This window comes from Rattus norvegicus, chromosome 13, assembly GCF_021556685.1.
Source record: "Rattus norvegicus strain SHRSP/BbbUtx chromosome 13, alternate assembly SHRSP_T2T, whole genome shotgun sequence".
In the NCBI taxonomy this organism is placed as follows: domain Eukaryota; kingdom Metazoa; phylum Chordata; class Mammalia; order Rodentia; family Muridae; genus Rattus; species Rattus norvegicus.
The window spans coordinates 102696658-102712987 of record NC_141546.1 but is presented as its reverse complement, the minus strand read 5'-3'; the positions used below and the strand labels follow the sequence as shown (position 1 = coordinate 102712987).

At 43.2% G+C, this 16330-nt stretch overlaps 1 protein-coding gene across 1 annotated transcript in view; it reads right to left on the bottom strand.

Moving 5' to 3' along the window:
* The window catches only part of Ush2a (usherin), a 666484-nt gene that overhangs the window by 383512 nt on the left and 266642 nt on the right, over window positions 1-16330 (bottom strand). The window contains exons 27-29 of the mRNA NM_001302219.1: window positions 14705-14908; window positions 14498-14578; window positions 11595-11786 (exon numbers count right to left, since the gene is read on the bottom strand). Of these exons, the coding sequence (NP_001289148.1) occupies window positions 11595-11786; window positions 14498-14578; window positions 14705-14908 (477 nt within the window). The remainder of the gene's footprint in view (window positions 1-11594; window positions 11787-14497; window positions 14579-14704; window positions 14909-16330) is intronic.

Sequence of the window (16330 nt, the reverse complement as noted above, 5' to 3'; positions counted from 1 at the left end):
GATCTGAATGAATGAATCGGTCATTCTGTTTTCTGTATTGATGTCTGTTTCTGAGGAAGCTGTGCAGTGAGTCCACAGTGGATACACCAGCTTTTATCCCCAGCAGTAGAGTACGCAAGCTGCTGCTTCTTCCATATCCTCATATCATCATCATCATCATCATCGTCATCGTCATCGTCATCGTCATCGTCATCTTCTTCTTCTTCTTCTTCCTCTTCCTCTTCCTCTTCCTCTTCCTCTTCTTCTTCTTCTTCTTCTTCTCCTTCCTCCTTCCTTCTCCTCCTCCTCCTCCTTCCTTCTCCTTCCTCCTTCTTCTCCTTCTCCTCCTTCTCCTTCTTCTCCTCCTCCTTCTCCTTCCTTCTCCTCCTCCTTGTCCTCCTTCTCCTCCTCCTTGTCCTCCTTCTCCTCCTCCTTGTCCTCCTTCTCCTCCTCCTCCTCCTTCCTCCTCCTTCCTTCTCCTTCCTCCTTCTTTTCCTTCTCCTCCTTCTCCTTCTTCTCCTCCTCCTTCTCCTCCTTCTCCTCCTCCTTCTTCTCCTCCTCCTTCTCCTTCCTTCTCCTCCTCCTTGTCCTCCTTCTCCTCCTTCTCCTCCTTCTCCTTCTCCTCCTTCTCCTTCTCCTCCTTCTCCTTCTCCTCCTTCTCCTCCTCCTTCTCTCCTTCTCTCCTTTTCTTTTCTCCTTTTCTCCTCCTCCTCCTCCTTCTCCTCCTTCTCCTCCTTCCTTCTTCTCCTTCTCCTCCTCCTTCTCCTCCTTCTCCTCCTTCTCCTCCTCCTTGTCCTCCTTCTCCTCCTCCTTCTCCTCCTTCTCCTCCTTCTCTCCTTCTCTCCTTTTCTTTTCTCCTTTTCCCCTTTCCCCTCCTCCTCCTCCTCCTCCTCCTCTTCCTCCTTCTCTCCCCCACCACTCTCTGTATAATAGCCATTCCAGCAGCCATTCCAGCAGGGTAAGTTGGAATGGCAAATCAATTTTAGCTGGCATTTCTCCATATCTGAAGATCTCCTCACATTTTTATTGGCCATTTTATATGTCTTCTTTTTAATAATTCTCTTGAATTCATGTTCCCACTTATTGATGATTGGATGATCTCTTTAGTTTTTTTTAATTATTTATTTTAGTTTTTCATACATCCCGGGTACAGCTGATAGGTGTACAGCTATCGACATGATACAAACTATTGTAAGCTTTTTGAAATCAATGAATATTTGTCTGCTCTCTATGCACACCATCAGACTACTGTAGTGAAAAATGCTTGATTTGTGAATTTTGTGATGAAGCAAAAATTTCGAAACCAATCTTTAGAACCTTTCCATCTACCATTATTATTATTACTACTACTACTATTATTATTATTATTATTATTATTATTATTATTATTATTATTTGCTGTGGAGAAAATATGCATTAAACTCTAAATATCTGTTCAGATCAGGACTACCTCTGTAAGTCATTTCATAAGAGAGTTCTTTAGAACAGTGGCTGTGCTGAAGCCCTACTAAGGCTGTAAGCCTCAGCACTACCAAGACTGAAATAATACACAATATTAACTTCACATTAACTAAGGGTTGGTGACAGGCACTCCATCATTCATCCATAGAAAAACTGTTACACAAGACCTAAAACTTAGTGTATAATGCAAGGCTTCCTCTTTAAGAGCTTATCATCTAATGAGGAAATTAAATGCATGTGCAGACAGTGGCCATTTAGAAATCATAGCCTTAACATGAATGGGGGGAAAATCACATCATATTGAACTAGAGAGATCCAACACAACTTCTCAGGCAAACACAATGTATATTGTTTGTGATTTAAATATAGGACACACACAGGCTCACATTTGCACATATCCACTGTGGTGGTTTGCATCTGAATCCCACAATAGGCTCATATATGAGATGTTTCATCATTAGGAAGGGGCACTATGAGAGTGTGTGGTCTTGTTAAAGGAAGTGTGTTCCTGGGCCGTGAGCTTTGGGGTTTCAAATGCCTAAGCAAGGCCCAGTGTGTCTCCCTCTTCCTGCTGTCTGCCAATTCAGAGACACAACTCTAGGCTTCTTCTCCAGCACCAAGTCTGCCTGCACAGAGCCATGCTTCTCACCATGATGAAAATGGACGGAACCGCTACACCTGTAAGCCAGTCCCAAGTAAATATTTTCTTTTAGGTGAGTTGCCATGGTCATGGTGTCTCTTAACAGCAATAGAAACCCTAAGATACCCACTTACACAGTACAGAATAAAATCTCCTTGCTGAAATGATAGCTGGATTTTTAGTTCAAGTCAGTTCCAAGACAGGAGTAACATGATTTAAAGTCCCCCCCACCCACCCAACTCCTGCTACTGTTCTTCAAGTACAAGAGTTTGGTTTTGGGTATGCATCCAGCCAGCCATTCACTGTTCTGTGGTCTTTCAGAGCCCTTTAATCCTTTAGTTTCTCTGAAGATACCCTACTAGTAAGTTTTCCTTTTTTATCAGTAGATGGAAAATGCTAAAAGAGCTCACCAATTTTTTCTGGTTAACAGGAAGGGACAGTTTCAGGAGCGGACTCCATCCTTTGTCTATGGCTTTACGTTATGGGCTTTCTCCAAACTAAAAATACACAGTCAAACATCTGTGCTTTCAGCACATGTGGGTAAGATGTTACTGGGCCAGCCAGTCACTGAACCTGCTTGGTTTTGCTCTGAAGCAAATGGGCATTATGAACTTTAGACTTACTTTTCATTTTCCATATAGTTAGCAACATGAGTTCTACTTGGCACCTCAGGGTGGGGAGTGTGCTGATCAGACATTCAGAGTTATACCTCGTGCCAACTGACACATCTACAACACAAACCTCCTAAGGTTCAGGGAACCGTGTAGAAATAGGAGGGGAAGAGGCTCTAAGAGCCAGATAACAGGACATCTGCTGAGGGACAGTGTCTTCCACAGGCAACAGGGAAGATGAACCCATGGAATCTCAAGAGCCTGGCATAGGCAAGACCCGAACCATGGCAACACCAGTTGACATCCCAATATAGATGGGAAAAAATCTGACAAGGCCCCAGCCCAAGAGGAAGAGCTATGGACATTAACAGTTGCCAAGAGAGGAGCAATCTCTGTGGACACGGCCCCTGAGAGGTTATCCAATCCCAAGCACTCATCCTTAAATGCAAATACATTTGAGCAACACTAAAGTAAGCTCAGCAGATTAAATTTATAAATATTATATGTAAATATACATGAATATTTAAAAAATAAGGGGCATGAGTTTGAGAAGACATGAGAGGGATGCCAGAGGAATCGAAGGCCAGAGGGAGTTGCAATAATCAGAAATTATATAAAATTCTAAAAAACAAATTAAAAATAGAAATAAAGGGTATAGATTCCTAAATTTAATTTTAAATTAAAAATAAAAGAGAAATCAAAGCCAGGCATCCCATTTCTAGCCTGAGTGAGCAGGGATCTGAATCCCAGCATAATCCCTAGGGAACTCTCCTTGTACTGCGTGCTCTTGGCAGCCCGCTACCCCACCCCTCTGCCTTTCCCTGTGTGCCCTGGGATTTTCCTCACGCAGAGCTAATCCAGCTGGACCATGGAGGATAGAAGGGTGTGAGTAATTCCAGCCTAGCCAGTGTTAAAGGCCTCACAAAGGAGCGTGTCTCCACGCTGGAGTTTACCCTGGGTGTTCCATGAGTCCCGTGCAAAAGTACCAACCTGGAAAATAAGCAAAGTGTAGAATGTACAGTCCTAGCCCGGGATCCTGTGAGAGGGGCTGCATTTCAGAAGCCATTTGGGAATCCCCTGATACGATGGCGCTGAAACACTGTTACTTGAAACTACTCAGGACAGAATAGAAATTTATAGATTTTCAGATAAGCCACTACCCTGCTTCAACCCAACCCCTTCCCACACAGAAGTAAATTCAACCGCAGAGGCCGGAACTAGTTTTAGTGAGAAAAGCCATTACCAGTCGTATGATAAATTGAAATCTCTTATGTTCCTACAAAGATGTAGATTTGGATGTTAGTATCTAAAAATAATGATTACTGTTGTTGTTGAATAGTAAATAACAGTAAAGAATAATCCCGGCAGAATAATAATTGCTTGGTGGAAAGGGAAAGGAGCGTAGCCCTTAGACTTTAGAGCAATACAATGCAAGGAGGCTATTGAGGAAGGGATTCTTGTTGAGCAATTACAGCCTTAACAGGATGCCAGGTGCTCTGCTAATTACACTGATAATTAAGTTCATGTGCTCGAACAGCTCTAGGAAAAAAATAACCATATATGTGCGCATCGTTGGAGCCACTTATTCTTGGTGTGCTTTCACATCAGGTTCTGCGCCTCTCTCTGCGCAGCCTCAGTCAGAGGGGAAAGGGCTGGACTCTGGCCCCATCTTTGGCGTGTTAACAGGGCCAAAAGGGAAAATCCACAGAAGCTACAGAGAGCTAATTGGAGCCCTTTGTAACGAGTCTACAGAAATAAGGAGCGACTGCAGCAGGACTTCCTACCCTGAGGCTCAGGTGGAGGAGATGATCTCTGAACTGTGGCCTTGGGAGGGTATGGAGTCTAGCCCCTGTGGCCCAAAGGGGCCCATTTGCTTCTAAGTGGGTCTATTAACCCTTGGACTCCACTGCTGGTGGGATTGTCCTCACCGAATACTCTAGTGGTCAAAATCCACCAGGCAAATATTTGACCATCGACTTCCGCTGTTCTGCCGTTCTGTTGATATTCTCGTCTAATCACTCGTGCTCTTCTAGCCTTTGCCTTTGGGTGAGTCTGGCCACAGGGTCCAACACCCACTGGGCTTAATTGTCTTGCTAATTGTTAGCTTTGAATAATATTTTGTTGTCTACACTTATACATTATAGGAGAAAAACATCTTCATGTATTTCTTTCCATTCTAAATCTTCAAGTTTCAACTGGGAGGGAAAAGTTATCCCAAGGATTTCTGGATGAAATTGAAATTCAGTAACGACATCAAACTTCTTCCCTTAACCCCATTTTACCATGCTAGATGGACAAGAGAATTATTCAGTCTAAAACTCTAATACACAGGCTCAATCCCAAAGCCATTAAACCAGATGTCTGCAATTAGGTGTGGGGTAGTAGGGTGTTTTAAAGCCACACCTTAGGAGAAGCCAATAACAGGGGCACATGCTTATAAATATCTGAAACAAGAGGCAAAGAGCAATGGCTCTGGCTCTTAGGAGCTGAGCTGATGAGCTAAGAGGGTAACGCAAGTTTCCTTCAGCAGATGGGCCATCCACCCGTGAGAGTCTTCATGGACACCAACTCGATGACCACTTAGTTTTCCCAGGGGTGGGGCTACTGAATTGTAGAAGGTGAGTTTCTGGGCTATGTACTCAGCAGATGGAGAAACCAGGTCTGTCCCAGTGAGGGAAACATGGCATTAGACTGGCTTCTGTCACCAAGGAAAGGGACAGTTCAAAAGGCTCCACACAGAGCACAGAAGGGAACAGAAAGGGATTAGGCTGTAACTCTCAAAGGTCTGCCTTCAGTGGCTACCTCTGTCATATAGGTTCCTTATGCCAGAAAGCCTCGACCTCCCAAAACAGCACCACCATCTGGGCAGCAAGAGTTCAAACAAATGAGCCTGTGGGGTGGGAGTTGGGGTGAGGCTTGGGGGAGGGGTGGGGGAAGAGAGTTCATTTCACATCCAAGCCAGAATGTCTGTATTATCTCAAAAGCGCTACTTGTGTGCAACTAATGAATTTGGTGTCTATGAGCCAAGGGACAAATTAGGTGGTAAGCAGACACTTAGATGGCAGTCAAACATGTAGAGACATAAGAGGAAGTAAGAGCTAGCAAGGTTAAGAAGGTGAGGATGTGGAACTTTAAAGACTGGAACCAAAGAACTAAAAGTCAGTCAATGAACAGAATCCAAAGCTCAAAGACATGAAACAAAACCGAAACTAAACAAAAACCACAAAACAATTATAAGACAATAACCCAGAATTCAAAAATCTTTAATTCAGAGATCTGACACTATGGTTCAATGTTTCTTTCTTTTTAATTCTAAGCAAAATACATGAGGAGTTCCTTTTTACCTTTGCAGTGATTACGTAAATGAGGGTTTCGTACCCCACCGAGATGGAAAACTTTGGTTCAGGGACGTCGCTTTAAACTTGGCAGGGGCATTGGGTAACCATTGGCCAAAGAGGGCTCTGAGCACAGACCGACTTGACACAAGTTCTCACCTGAGTAAGAGGACAGGGGCAACCTGAGAAGAGAGACTTAAACTGAGAACTTGCTCTTTCCTACAATTAGCAATGATCTGATACATAAGGCTGGATTTTTCGCAGACAAAAGACCTAAGTCTGTGGAGGAAAAGAGCTCATTATAAAACAGAGAAATAATTAATGAAAAGAAACAGACTCATTTTCTGAAAAAAAAATTTTTTTTTCAACTTAATTGGTAAAGAATCCCGTATTGGGCAATAAATCTAATCAGCCCGTATTTACCCAGTATCAGCATTATTTTATCCAAATAGATGTGACTCTAAAAAGCTAAATTAATGAAAAATATTAACATCTCCACCAAAGTCACTTTCAGTTATGCCAAGGAAAAGTTATTTTCTCAAGTGACATGAAGGCTTACTGTGTGACAGGAGTTGCTTCACAAAGTGACAGCCACCCTTCTGCCAAGTCTGCTGAACTTTACCCCACCTCGCCCCACCCCCAGCCCCACCCCCACCCACCCCCAGCCCTGGAATCTATGCTGCTCTCCCTCACAGCACTTTGCTTTTCTAGTCCTTATTTTCTTCACTCTGGAATTCTTTGCCTTAGATAGTTACCAAGGTTACTGTGATGGCACTTGGTGCACACACCACCCCATCCTCCGTTACTCTGTTTCTGTATTAGCCGAGCTCGCTGGCAGACTTGAAGTTGTCCTTACTGCTTATAATTCCCATCTGCATTGTGGCCTTGCCTGCCTGTCAGAGCTCTCAGCAGCCCACACACCTTTTGGGATCAAGTCAATGAATCCAGTCTATACTAAGAAACAGAAACTAGGAGACAGAAGGGGCTAGAGAAATGGCTCACTCAGTGAAGCACGCCAATGCAAGTGTGAACCTGACTGACCCCCCTGGATCTTGTTCCAGAGGATTAAAATCTGTGACCATCACAGCAGGGAACATGGCAGCTGGCAGATAGGTATGGTGTTGGAGCAGTAGTTGAGTGCTCACGTCTGATCCACAAGCCTGAGTCAGAGTGAGTGGGCTGGAGTGGGAAGAATGCTGATTGGGAATGAAATAGGCTTTTGAAACCTCAAAACTCATCCCTCAGTGGCATACCTCCTCCAATAAGACCACGCCTTCCAATTCTTCCCAGAGAGATTCACCAACTGGGGACCAACTATTCAAACAGAAGAGCCTATGAGGACCATTCTCATTCAAACCACCACAACCTGTTAGCACCGTTTATTCATCTGCAAAGAACTAAGTGACTTGGTCTCAAAGGGCAATGACCAGCATTAGATAGAATGTGGCATGTGTGTGCCTGTACACACACACACACACACACACACACACACACACACACACACACACACACCATACCATATATAAACATCCATACAATGAGAAAACCACAACATCCGTACCTTGAAGGCAGAAACAAAGTCAACCGCTCAACTATAAAAATAAATGTGAATGGACAAAATTCTGCTTCTAGTGTAGATGAATATAAAACTTAGTCCAACCACAAAACTCCAAAATCCACTACGAGTTTAAAGGGGAAAACATACACAATGGATGTAGAAGTCATAAGAACAAAGAGAAAAATGCCAATAGAAACAGTATTTTGAGGAAAACTGGAAAGGTCAATCAATGAGAATTCTCCTGCTACTTCATCAACAGATTGCATACAGAAAGGTAGTACCCAGTCTGTGACTCTCCCTCCCTGTACTTCAGCCTTGTACTTCCCACGCTGATGGTAACATAGACTAATTCACTGCCCCGGTTCTCAATCTGGCCTGTTCTTTCTCTAGGCCTATGGATCCCAACCTTCCTAGTTCTGCAACCCTTTAATATAGCTTCCTCATGTTGTGGTGACCCCCAACCATGACATTATTTTTTTTGCTATTTCTTAAGTGCAATTTTGCTACTGTTATGAATCATAATGTAAATATGCGATAGGCAGGTATCTGATATGTGACTCCCCAAGGGGTCATGACCCAATGGTCGAGAACCACCGTTCTATGGCATCATCTTCCAGAATCTTGAAAATGCGTCTCCAAGTTCAGTATCTGACTTGATCCTGCACTAAACGTAGATTGGTTATAACAGGTAAGGCATTGATGGTTGGCTTATCTAACATGAACAAATACTAATTTACCCTGAATACAAAATGTGCATTCTTCATTTTTAAACAACTCATAGAAAAATGAGATAGCATATTAATTATACAAAATATCTTTTAAAATTTTTGTATGAAGTACAGACTAAAAGAAAAATAGCAAAATTTGGAAGAGCTATATTTATAACTATAAATATGCTTTATAACTAGAGAGAAAAGTGTGACTCAGGCACTAGAAAAATTAGCAAGGAACCAATTTAGGCCACATCTCAAAAGAAGTCTAGTGACTAAATATCCAAACGATGTCTCTAATGAGCAAATAAATTTAAATTAAAATAATACCTTCAAACTTTTGATTCTCAAATTTGCAAAGGTTTTAAAAAAACATTATAAAATATAGTGGTGGCTAAGATGAAATGAAATGTAAATTCTTGTGTTCTGCTTGCTGGTAGAAATATAACTTGTATAACCTTTGGGGAAATTTGTACAAATTTTTGGAAGTGATAAGCCCCTACGATCACTACTTATTTGTTAGAAAATGTTACCAGATATTACGCACTATGTTCATAGTGTATAGACCCTGACAGCTCCCATTCTTAACGCTTCTCGTGCCACGCATCATTTTCTATGTTCTACACAGATGTGGTGCTATTTTCTCTGGTTATCTTACGGGGTAAGTAGCTGTATTTCATTCTCGTTAGCATAAACGGAGTCTGGAGCATGTAGAGGTGAACTGATATCTTCAACTTGCAGCAGTCAAGAAGTACCAGGGCCAGAATGGACCATGTAATATTAATATTCTTTCAGGTATATATTACTTTTCCATTTCACAGGTTAAGAAGAACGTGGAAGAAGGATCCAGAAGGTGGTTTAAAGTCCCTTTATTAATTACGTTTCTCGCTGCTGTGAGGAGATCTGATAAAAGCAACTGTGAAACAGGGTTCCTTCTGTCTCATGGTTTGAGCAGACACAGTGCATTGGAGCAGGGAAGGTATGGTGGTGGGAGCGTGGGATAAGTGGATACGCTATGCTCTCCGTGAGAAAGTGGGCAGAGTGGATGCTGGTACTCATCCGGTCTCTTCCTCGTTCCTTCTGCGCACCAAGCCACTGAGACAGTGTCACCTACACTCAGAGTGATCTTTCTTCCTCTTTCAAAGCTCTCTGGGAAGACCCTCACAGACACCTAGCTAGTCCTGAAGGACAGACTCATGCCTGCAGTACCAAAAGAACCATGGAAAACCTACGGAAGACATTCAGCAGTTTGACTTGATGGGTAGGTAGGAAGACATAGCTGAGTTTAACACTTTTAGAAAACGATTGCCACATGTATATATGTGGAGGGAAGGGGAAGATTAGAAGGCAACAGAAGGACAGACAGAACTGTTCATAGTTTACTGGCCACTGGAAAAACAATATCAACCAACCAGACCCTCCCAGAACTCCCAGGGACTAAACCAATGAATATACATGGAGGGACCCATGGCTTCAGCCCCATATGTAGCAGAGGATGGCATTGTCTGGCATCAGTGGGAGGAGAAGCCCTTGGTCCTGTGAAGGCTCATTTCCCCAGTGTAGGGGAATGCCAAGGTGTTAAGGTGGGAGTGGATGGGTGGGTGGGGAGCATCTTCATAGAATCAGGGGGAGGGGGATGGGAGATGGGGGAACTGGGAAAGGGGATAACATCTGAAATGTAAATACATAAAATATCCAATTAAAATAAAGAGAGTCAATGAGACCATTCGAGGTAGACTCCACTTCCACTGTGGGCTCTAATGTGTCTCAACTACGAATGCAACAATGAGAGGGACACTGGGGGGCATTCACACTTGAGTGATTTGGGAAAAATAGATTATAAGAATAGATTACGGAAATGGGGTGGGACTGGTGCTGCTTGGGGACTATCACTATAGTTTTGCCAATTGTGCAACGTGGAAAAAGGTCAGTGGGACTTAGGTTGCGTTTCCATCAGGGAGTATTAGAGAGAAGAAGGAAGTGGAGAACATAGATTTTTTTTATATGAAATTTGGCTGTGGGCTGATGAACTGGTCCAGTGGGTAAAGTACTTGCCACCAAGCCTGATGACCTGAGCTCAGTCCCTGGGGCCCACATGGCAGAATGAGAGAATGAGCCTCTCAACATGTTCATGATGTTGACATATGCACCATGCTATGTGTGCTCACACAAATGCATCCACAGCAAATAGGTGTGATAACAAATAAATACAATTCTGCAATGTGTACACATCCAGGTGACACATTAAAACTTCTAAAGATAGGAATGAAGGCTTGGGTTTGTACAATAAATGTGCTGGAAAGAGAAAAGTGACCATGTCTACATGATGACTCCAGTGAATATTTTGCTGTGGAGGAGAGCTTTTCCTCTTGGGGAAGAAAGGCTTCTACTTGGCTTTCTAGTTGAATCTGCTGCGGCATTTTCTAAAGCTGAAATTCCTATTCATACACACGTGGATTCTGGTGTGAGATGTGTCAGGGAGATGTGGGTGTATTCCCTTCTAATCAGTCTTCATGGCCAGCTGCACCGTGAAAAATTGATTCCCCGATTTGCCAGTCAAATGGCTGGGGCTATAACCCCCCTCCACCTTGAGATAATTAGGTTTAACCAGCAATTTTACAATAAATAATGGTTCTGTGAACTTGAGCTAGTCCCAAAGAGTACAGTTTTACATGGTAAAATATGCAGAGTGGTCATATACACATGTGTGCATATATATATATGTATATATATGTATATATATGTATATATATGGCTTCCACTTGTATCTATAGATATGTACATGATCTTTAAAAAGATATCTATGCAATATCCAGAGGCTATGAATCCTGCAACCCAGTCCTTAGAAGGAGAGAAGATGAACCTCTGAATGCATGTATAGTCACTGGAATCTGTGCTTTGCAGAATTCCCCTTTTTATCCTAGGCAGATAGACACAGGTTTCCATTACATTGATTTCCTTATTTGGTTGGTGGTGGTGGTGGTGGTGGTGGTGGGTGTGTGTGTGTGTGTGTGTGTGTGTGTGTGTGTGTACATGCACGTGTTTCCTTCTTTTGGAATAGGGTACGGCTATGCAGCCTAGGATGGCCCCGTACTTACAACGAAACTGTGCTGGCCTTGCACTCACCATTCTTCTACCTTAGCTTCCCGACTCTGTGCTTACAGGTGCGTCCCATCATGGTCTACCTCGTGTTGTTGTTTTCCAATGGCCCTAGCGCACATATCCAATGTACTCAGGAGAGCCAAGCATGAAGACCAAACAAAGAACACTGCAGGGCAGACTCTAAGGAGTCTCCTTTACCTGTGCGGATGTCGGTGTTGTTAAACTCAGTGCTGGCTGAGGGCATGTGGGGTTGGGCGCTGTCTTCACTGTAGGCTTTCAGAATGTACTTCTCCAGGACACCCTTAACCATAGCGGGTTCATTCCAGGCCACCTCAACGCTGTATCCATTTATGCTCTGGGCTCTTGAGGGAGTTGGCACACTGTGTGGAGCTGGGAATGAATAAAAGAGAGAGGGAGAGCGAGCGCCAGTCTGAGGGGATGACTGTTCCTATTCTTCACTTTTAATGGCAGCCGTAAATCAGACTCGACCATTAGCATAAATACAATTTATTAGAGTTGTAACTTTTCAGCATTGATTTAATATGACTGCACATCTTGAGCCATTCAGTTTAAGCTATATTTCAAAACCATCAAAACTCTATCGACAGAACATCCTTTTTAGTTGAGACCAGGTTTCCCCCAAAACATTGACTGTATCCGACGTGTTTAAGCAACACTCATCAGGAAGGAGGTGCGTGGTCGGTAGGTAACAGGGTGAAGCAGTATAATGATGTGCCTCTTTAGAGCAAGGTAATTAGGCTGTTATTACACACACTGAGCTGACACTTTTATGCCTTTCAGGTAGCCCAAACCAGGAAAACCACACATGTGACTGTGTGTGGTACTGGAATGGCTGTCTCACTTTCCAAACTCAATCTTTCTTAAAACGGTTTTCAAAAAGCAAAGCTCTAGCAGGTATGATATATAGGACACAGTTTTAATTTCATTTGGGAGGTTAAGGGAGTAGGTGCCCTGGATAGACTTCAGAATCAGTTTTAGAGACATTCCCTTCAGAGCATCTCAGAACAAAAGGACAATGCTTATAGGAACTATAGAAGACCTCGCAAGTTGGGCCCCGATTTAAAAAAATCCATAACTTTTAATTACTCATTAGATATTTACACAGCTCTGATCACTAACAACTTCATCACAGCTGACTGCACTGGGGACACAAAGAAAGAGCCCATGGAACTGTGTGACAGCAAGATGGACGACAGAGTGGCTCCAACTGCTCCTGGGTTTCTGAGTCCTGTCGATGGACAAGGGGAAGCAGTCAGGTTCCCCACATCAAATGGCCTCCTCCTAGACTTTATTGTTCAGACCAATACAACAGGACGGCTTTAAGGGAAGCAAAGTGAACATTGAGGGTGAGAGGAGGTGCAGAGAGCAGCTCTCTCTGTGCTTAAAACACTACAGGCGTCTACAGAGAACAGCTACACAACCAAGTTGCCAGGAAAGAGGTAAGGAGAGAGAGAAGCTGATTTTATTAGTTGTGAATGTGGTACAGGGCAAAGACGGTACTGTCTACCAGATGGTCTTCTCATAAGGGACAGAGCAAAACTGACTCAAAAAATTATTAAATAGTGCAGTTATTCTCCAGCCCTCGGGAGCTGCTTGGTGTTGTGGTCAGATTGCAAATGTGAATTTCTGATACAGGACGTGTGATCAGATAATGGCTGTACCTTCAGAACTCCATAGTGGAGTCATGATAGGAAGTTAGCTAACCATGGATTTTCTAGACACCCACTAACCTGCCTAAAAGCAGACTATTGTAGCATATCTGCTAAGAACGTGGCGGATGGTAAAACAGAGGTAGAAACATGCCAGAATGGCTATTTTATTCTGAGTCTTCTACCCACTCTGAGGTTGAGGAGGGTCTAGAGAGAATGTTTTTCTCAATGTCTTGTCTATATGTAGATAATTATTTTAGTTATCTTAGGAGATTCTCCCATCATCCTCTCTAGAAAACCCATAGGCAGCAACTCTTGAACCTCCATGAGAGGTGGGAAGGCCCCACTGTGGGTGGTGCCATCCCGGGGCTGTGGTCCTAGGTTCTATAAGAGAGAAAGCTGAGCAAGTCAGAGGAAGCAAGCCAGTAAGTATCATCCCTCCATGGCCTCTGCATCAGCTCCTGTCTCCAAGTTCCTGCCCTCTCTGAGTTCCTGTCCTGACTTCCTTTGGTGATAAAAGACGATGTGGAAGTGTAAGTTGAATAAACCCTTTCTTCCCCAACTTGCTTCTTGGTCATGATGTTTATGCAGGAATAGAAACCCTGACTAATACAGTGATCTATCTCAATACTTTTTATACCCTTTAAATGAAGGGCTAGTAACCAATAATTGAGGAATATGAAAGAATAGCATGGTGAAAAGCATGTTTTGGGACAATATTTTGTGGTTAGAGAAACTGTCCTCAGAGACAACAACCACCACTTATGTGCTAGACTTCTGACAGCCATTTCACTGGATTGGTGGAAAACTCCTGATTCATCAAACACTTTGTGATCCATAGCTCCCAGCCCTGCCACCCTAAGGACGATCATGCTGACACAGTCACAAGTACAAAACACCTACCTGCTGCTCGGAAGTCTGAAGTCTGGTCTAACATGTCTCACTGCTTTTCTTCTGATTTGAAAACAAACTTATTTGAACTTTTTTGCCTTTGAGAGTCACTCTCCAAGGCCATTGCTCACCACCATGACAGATGTCTCCTAGGATATGACAGATGTCCCTGATTCTAGAGTGCACTCTCTGTGACACTCAAGAACTTAACCATCCTGACTAATGGTACCCTCATGTCTGTCTTCTACCTTTTGTGATATTGACGATTAGTAGATATTTCTCACTCTGAAATAACATGGTAGCCTCTTAGTTCTGTAAATATCTTAAGGTTTCCTTTCTCTGAGTCTAAAGAAGAAAGAAAAAGCCCTAGCAAGACACAGTTAACTCTTACAAACTCAAATGCAGAGGTCTAAATTTTTCCACAGCCATTTTCAAACCAACCTGGTGCTGTTTCAGGGCATAGATTTTTCTTCCATAGATTTTATGTGCACAGACATATTCATATGTCTACAGTTATGTTTGGAAATCAGCAGACTTTACCTGAGCCCAATGTACGTCCCCGACTCCAATCGCTGGATACTGAACCTCCTTTGTGTGAGGCTGTGACCCGATACAGGTATTCTTAAAAGGAAATAAGAAGTAGAAAGTTTAAAACCAGCTTCCTACAGGCTTGCAGTGGGCTTTCAGCAAGGGAAAAGAAAGCAGATGGTAGACCTATAGCATTTAATTTAGAGACTGCCACGTTACCTGTAAAGGGCTGGAGACCGCTCTCGTAAACACTCTGCCGGCTTCCCCGATAAACCAGGATGGAGTCGTTTCCCCCACAGTTAACAGTACTGTCACTTGATAGGCATCCATCCTGATTGACTCTGACAGCACGGCTGGACACAGATGCCAAGTTAACGACAGCACCCCGTGTAAATGCAACTTCCTTCACGCAACCACGGAACCCTAGCAAACAGAAAGGGATTCGTGTCACAGAAAGGGCTTGGGTCATTAATGACCAACTGTTCTTGTGCTCTGAAAGTTTCACCTCTTGGGGGAGGGCTTAGTCAGGGACAATGATTAGAGTCTTGTTTGAGAAATCTATCGTTCTTGCTTTTCGTCTGGCTAAATGGTTGCGGAGATGTACTTAGAGATGCCATTTTGAAAAGCTGCACATGCAAAATTACAATCCCACCTTGGCACATAAACAATTTCTTTTGCCTATATAGGCCTGTGTTTTCTAAAAAAAATTTTTTTAGCTATAAAGTAAAATTTAAACTTTCATACAAGATAGACAGGAGTCTCCACGAGCCTAGTCAATGTAGGATAATTGTTAGTAGGAGTAAGTGGTAAGGGGGTGAAAGAAATCATCCCTACATTTGTGTGATTTGGGGACAAGATAGAGCATGAAGTGTTTACGTAGGACAGTGGAGAAGAAAACATTGCCCCCCCCAACCGAAACTGGCATGAGCTGTCTAATCATCCCAATTCTCATTTATAGGTATGGAATGTGTCCCAGCAAAACCACCAGGAAAAGGCAAGAGTCCTGTGCCCCGCCATTTTCTCTGTACTCTGTCATCTTGAATACACACCTTGAAGGGGCACTGGGTTCACACTCGAATTAGCAAAGACCATCAGTCAGCGTCAGCAGAGTTAGCCCCATAAACTTCATGGAATGTGTATTTAACACCCCGAGCCTGAGACATCGCCTGGGGAGAGCCAGTGGATTTGTAGGTCTCACTGTTTGCCAGAGAACCAACATAGACCGAGAGAAATCAAGCCAAAGAAATCACTGTTTCCTGTTTCTTTGAACACGTGTCACCAGAGGTCGTGTCTGTGAAGTCTGGCCAGAAGATGTCCAGAAATATGCCCCATGTTAAGGCGGAAAGGACTGGAGTCACCATTCCCCCATATTCACCTTTCTGCACAAGACAATGTCGAGTTTGCAAAGTCTGGTCACACCATGAGGGTTCTTAAAGATTAAAATGGCCAAATTGTTCTCCTCAGTGTTTAGCTGACGTCTTATTATTTCTTCCGTCGTGTTAAGCTGCAGTCTACTTCCTTTTAAAGGCCTTTGGCTATTATTTCAGTTCCTTCAGGCCTGACTGATCAATACTGCGAGTCTATCTTCAATACATGGTAGGCATGAAAAGAGTTGGTTGAATTGAGTTGGAAGCAGTGAAGCTCGGTATAAGATGTATTCGCTGAAAGTTTCGGAACCGAAGGATCCTGTTGTTAATAGCCGCCATTTTCTGGCGATCCGTATGAGGATCCTCTCACATCTCCGCACCCTATTTTCTATCCCCATAAAAAGAGGACAAAAGTCAGGCAGCACTCACAATGTGGCCGTGCTGCTCTAAGAAATTCCACATGCTTCTGGAACTTCGG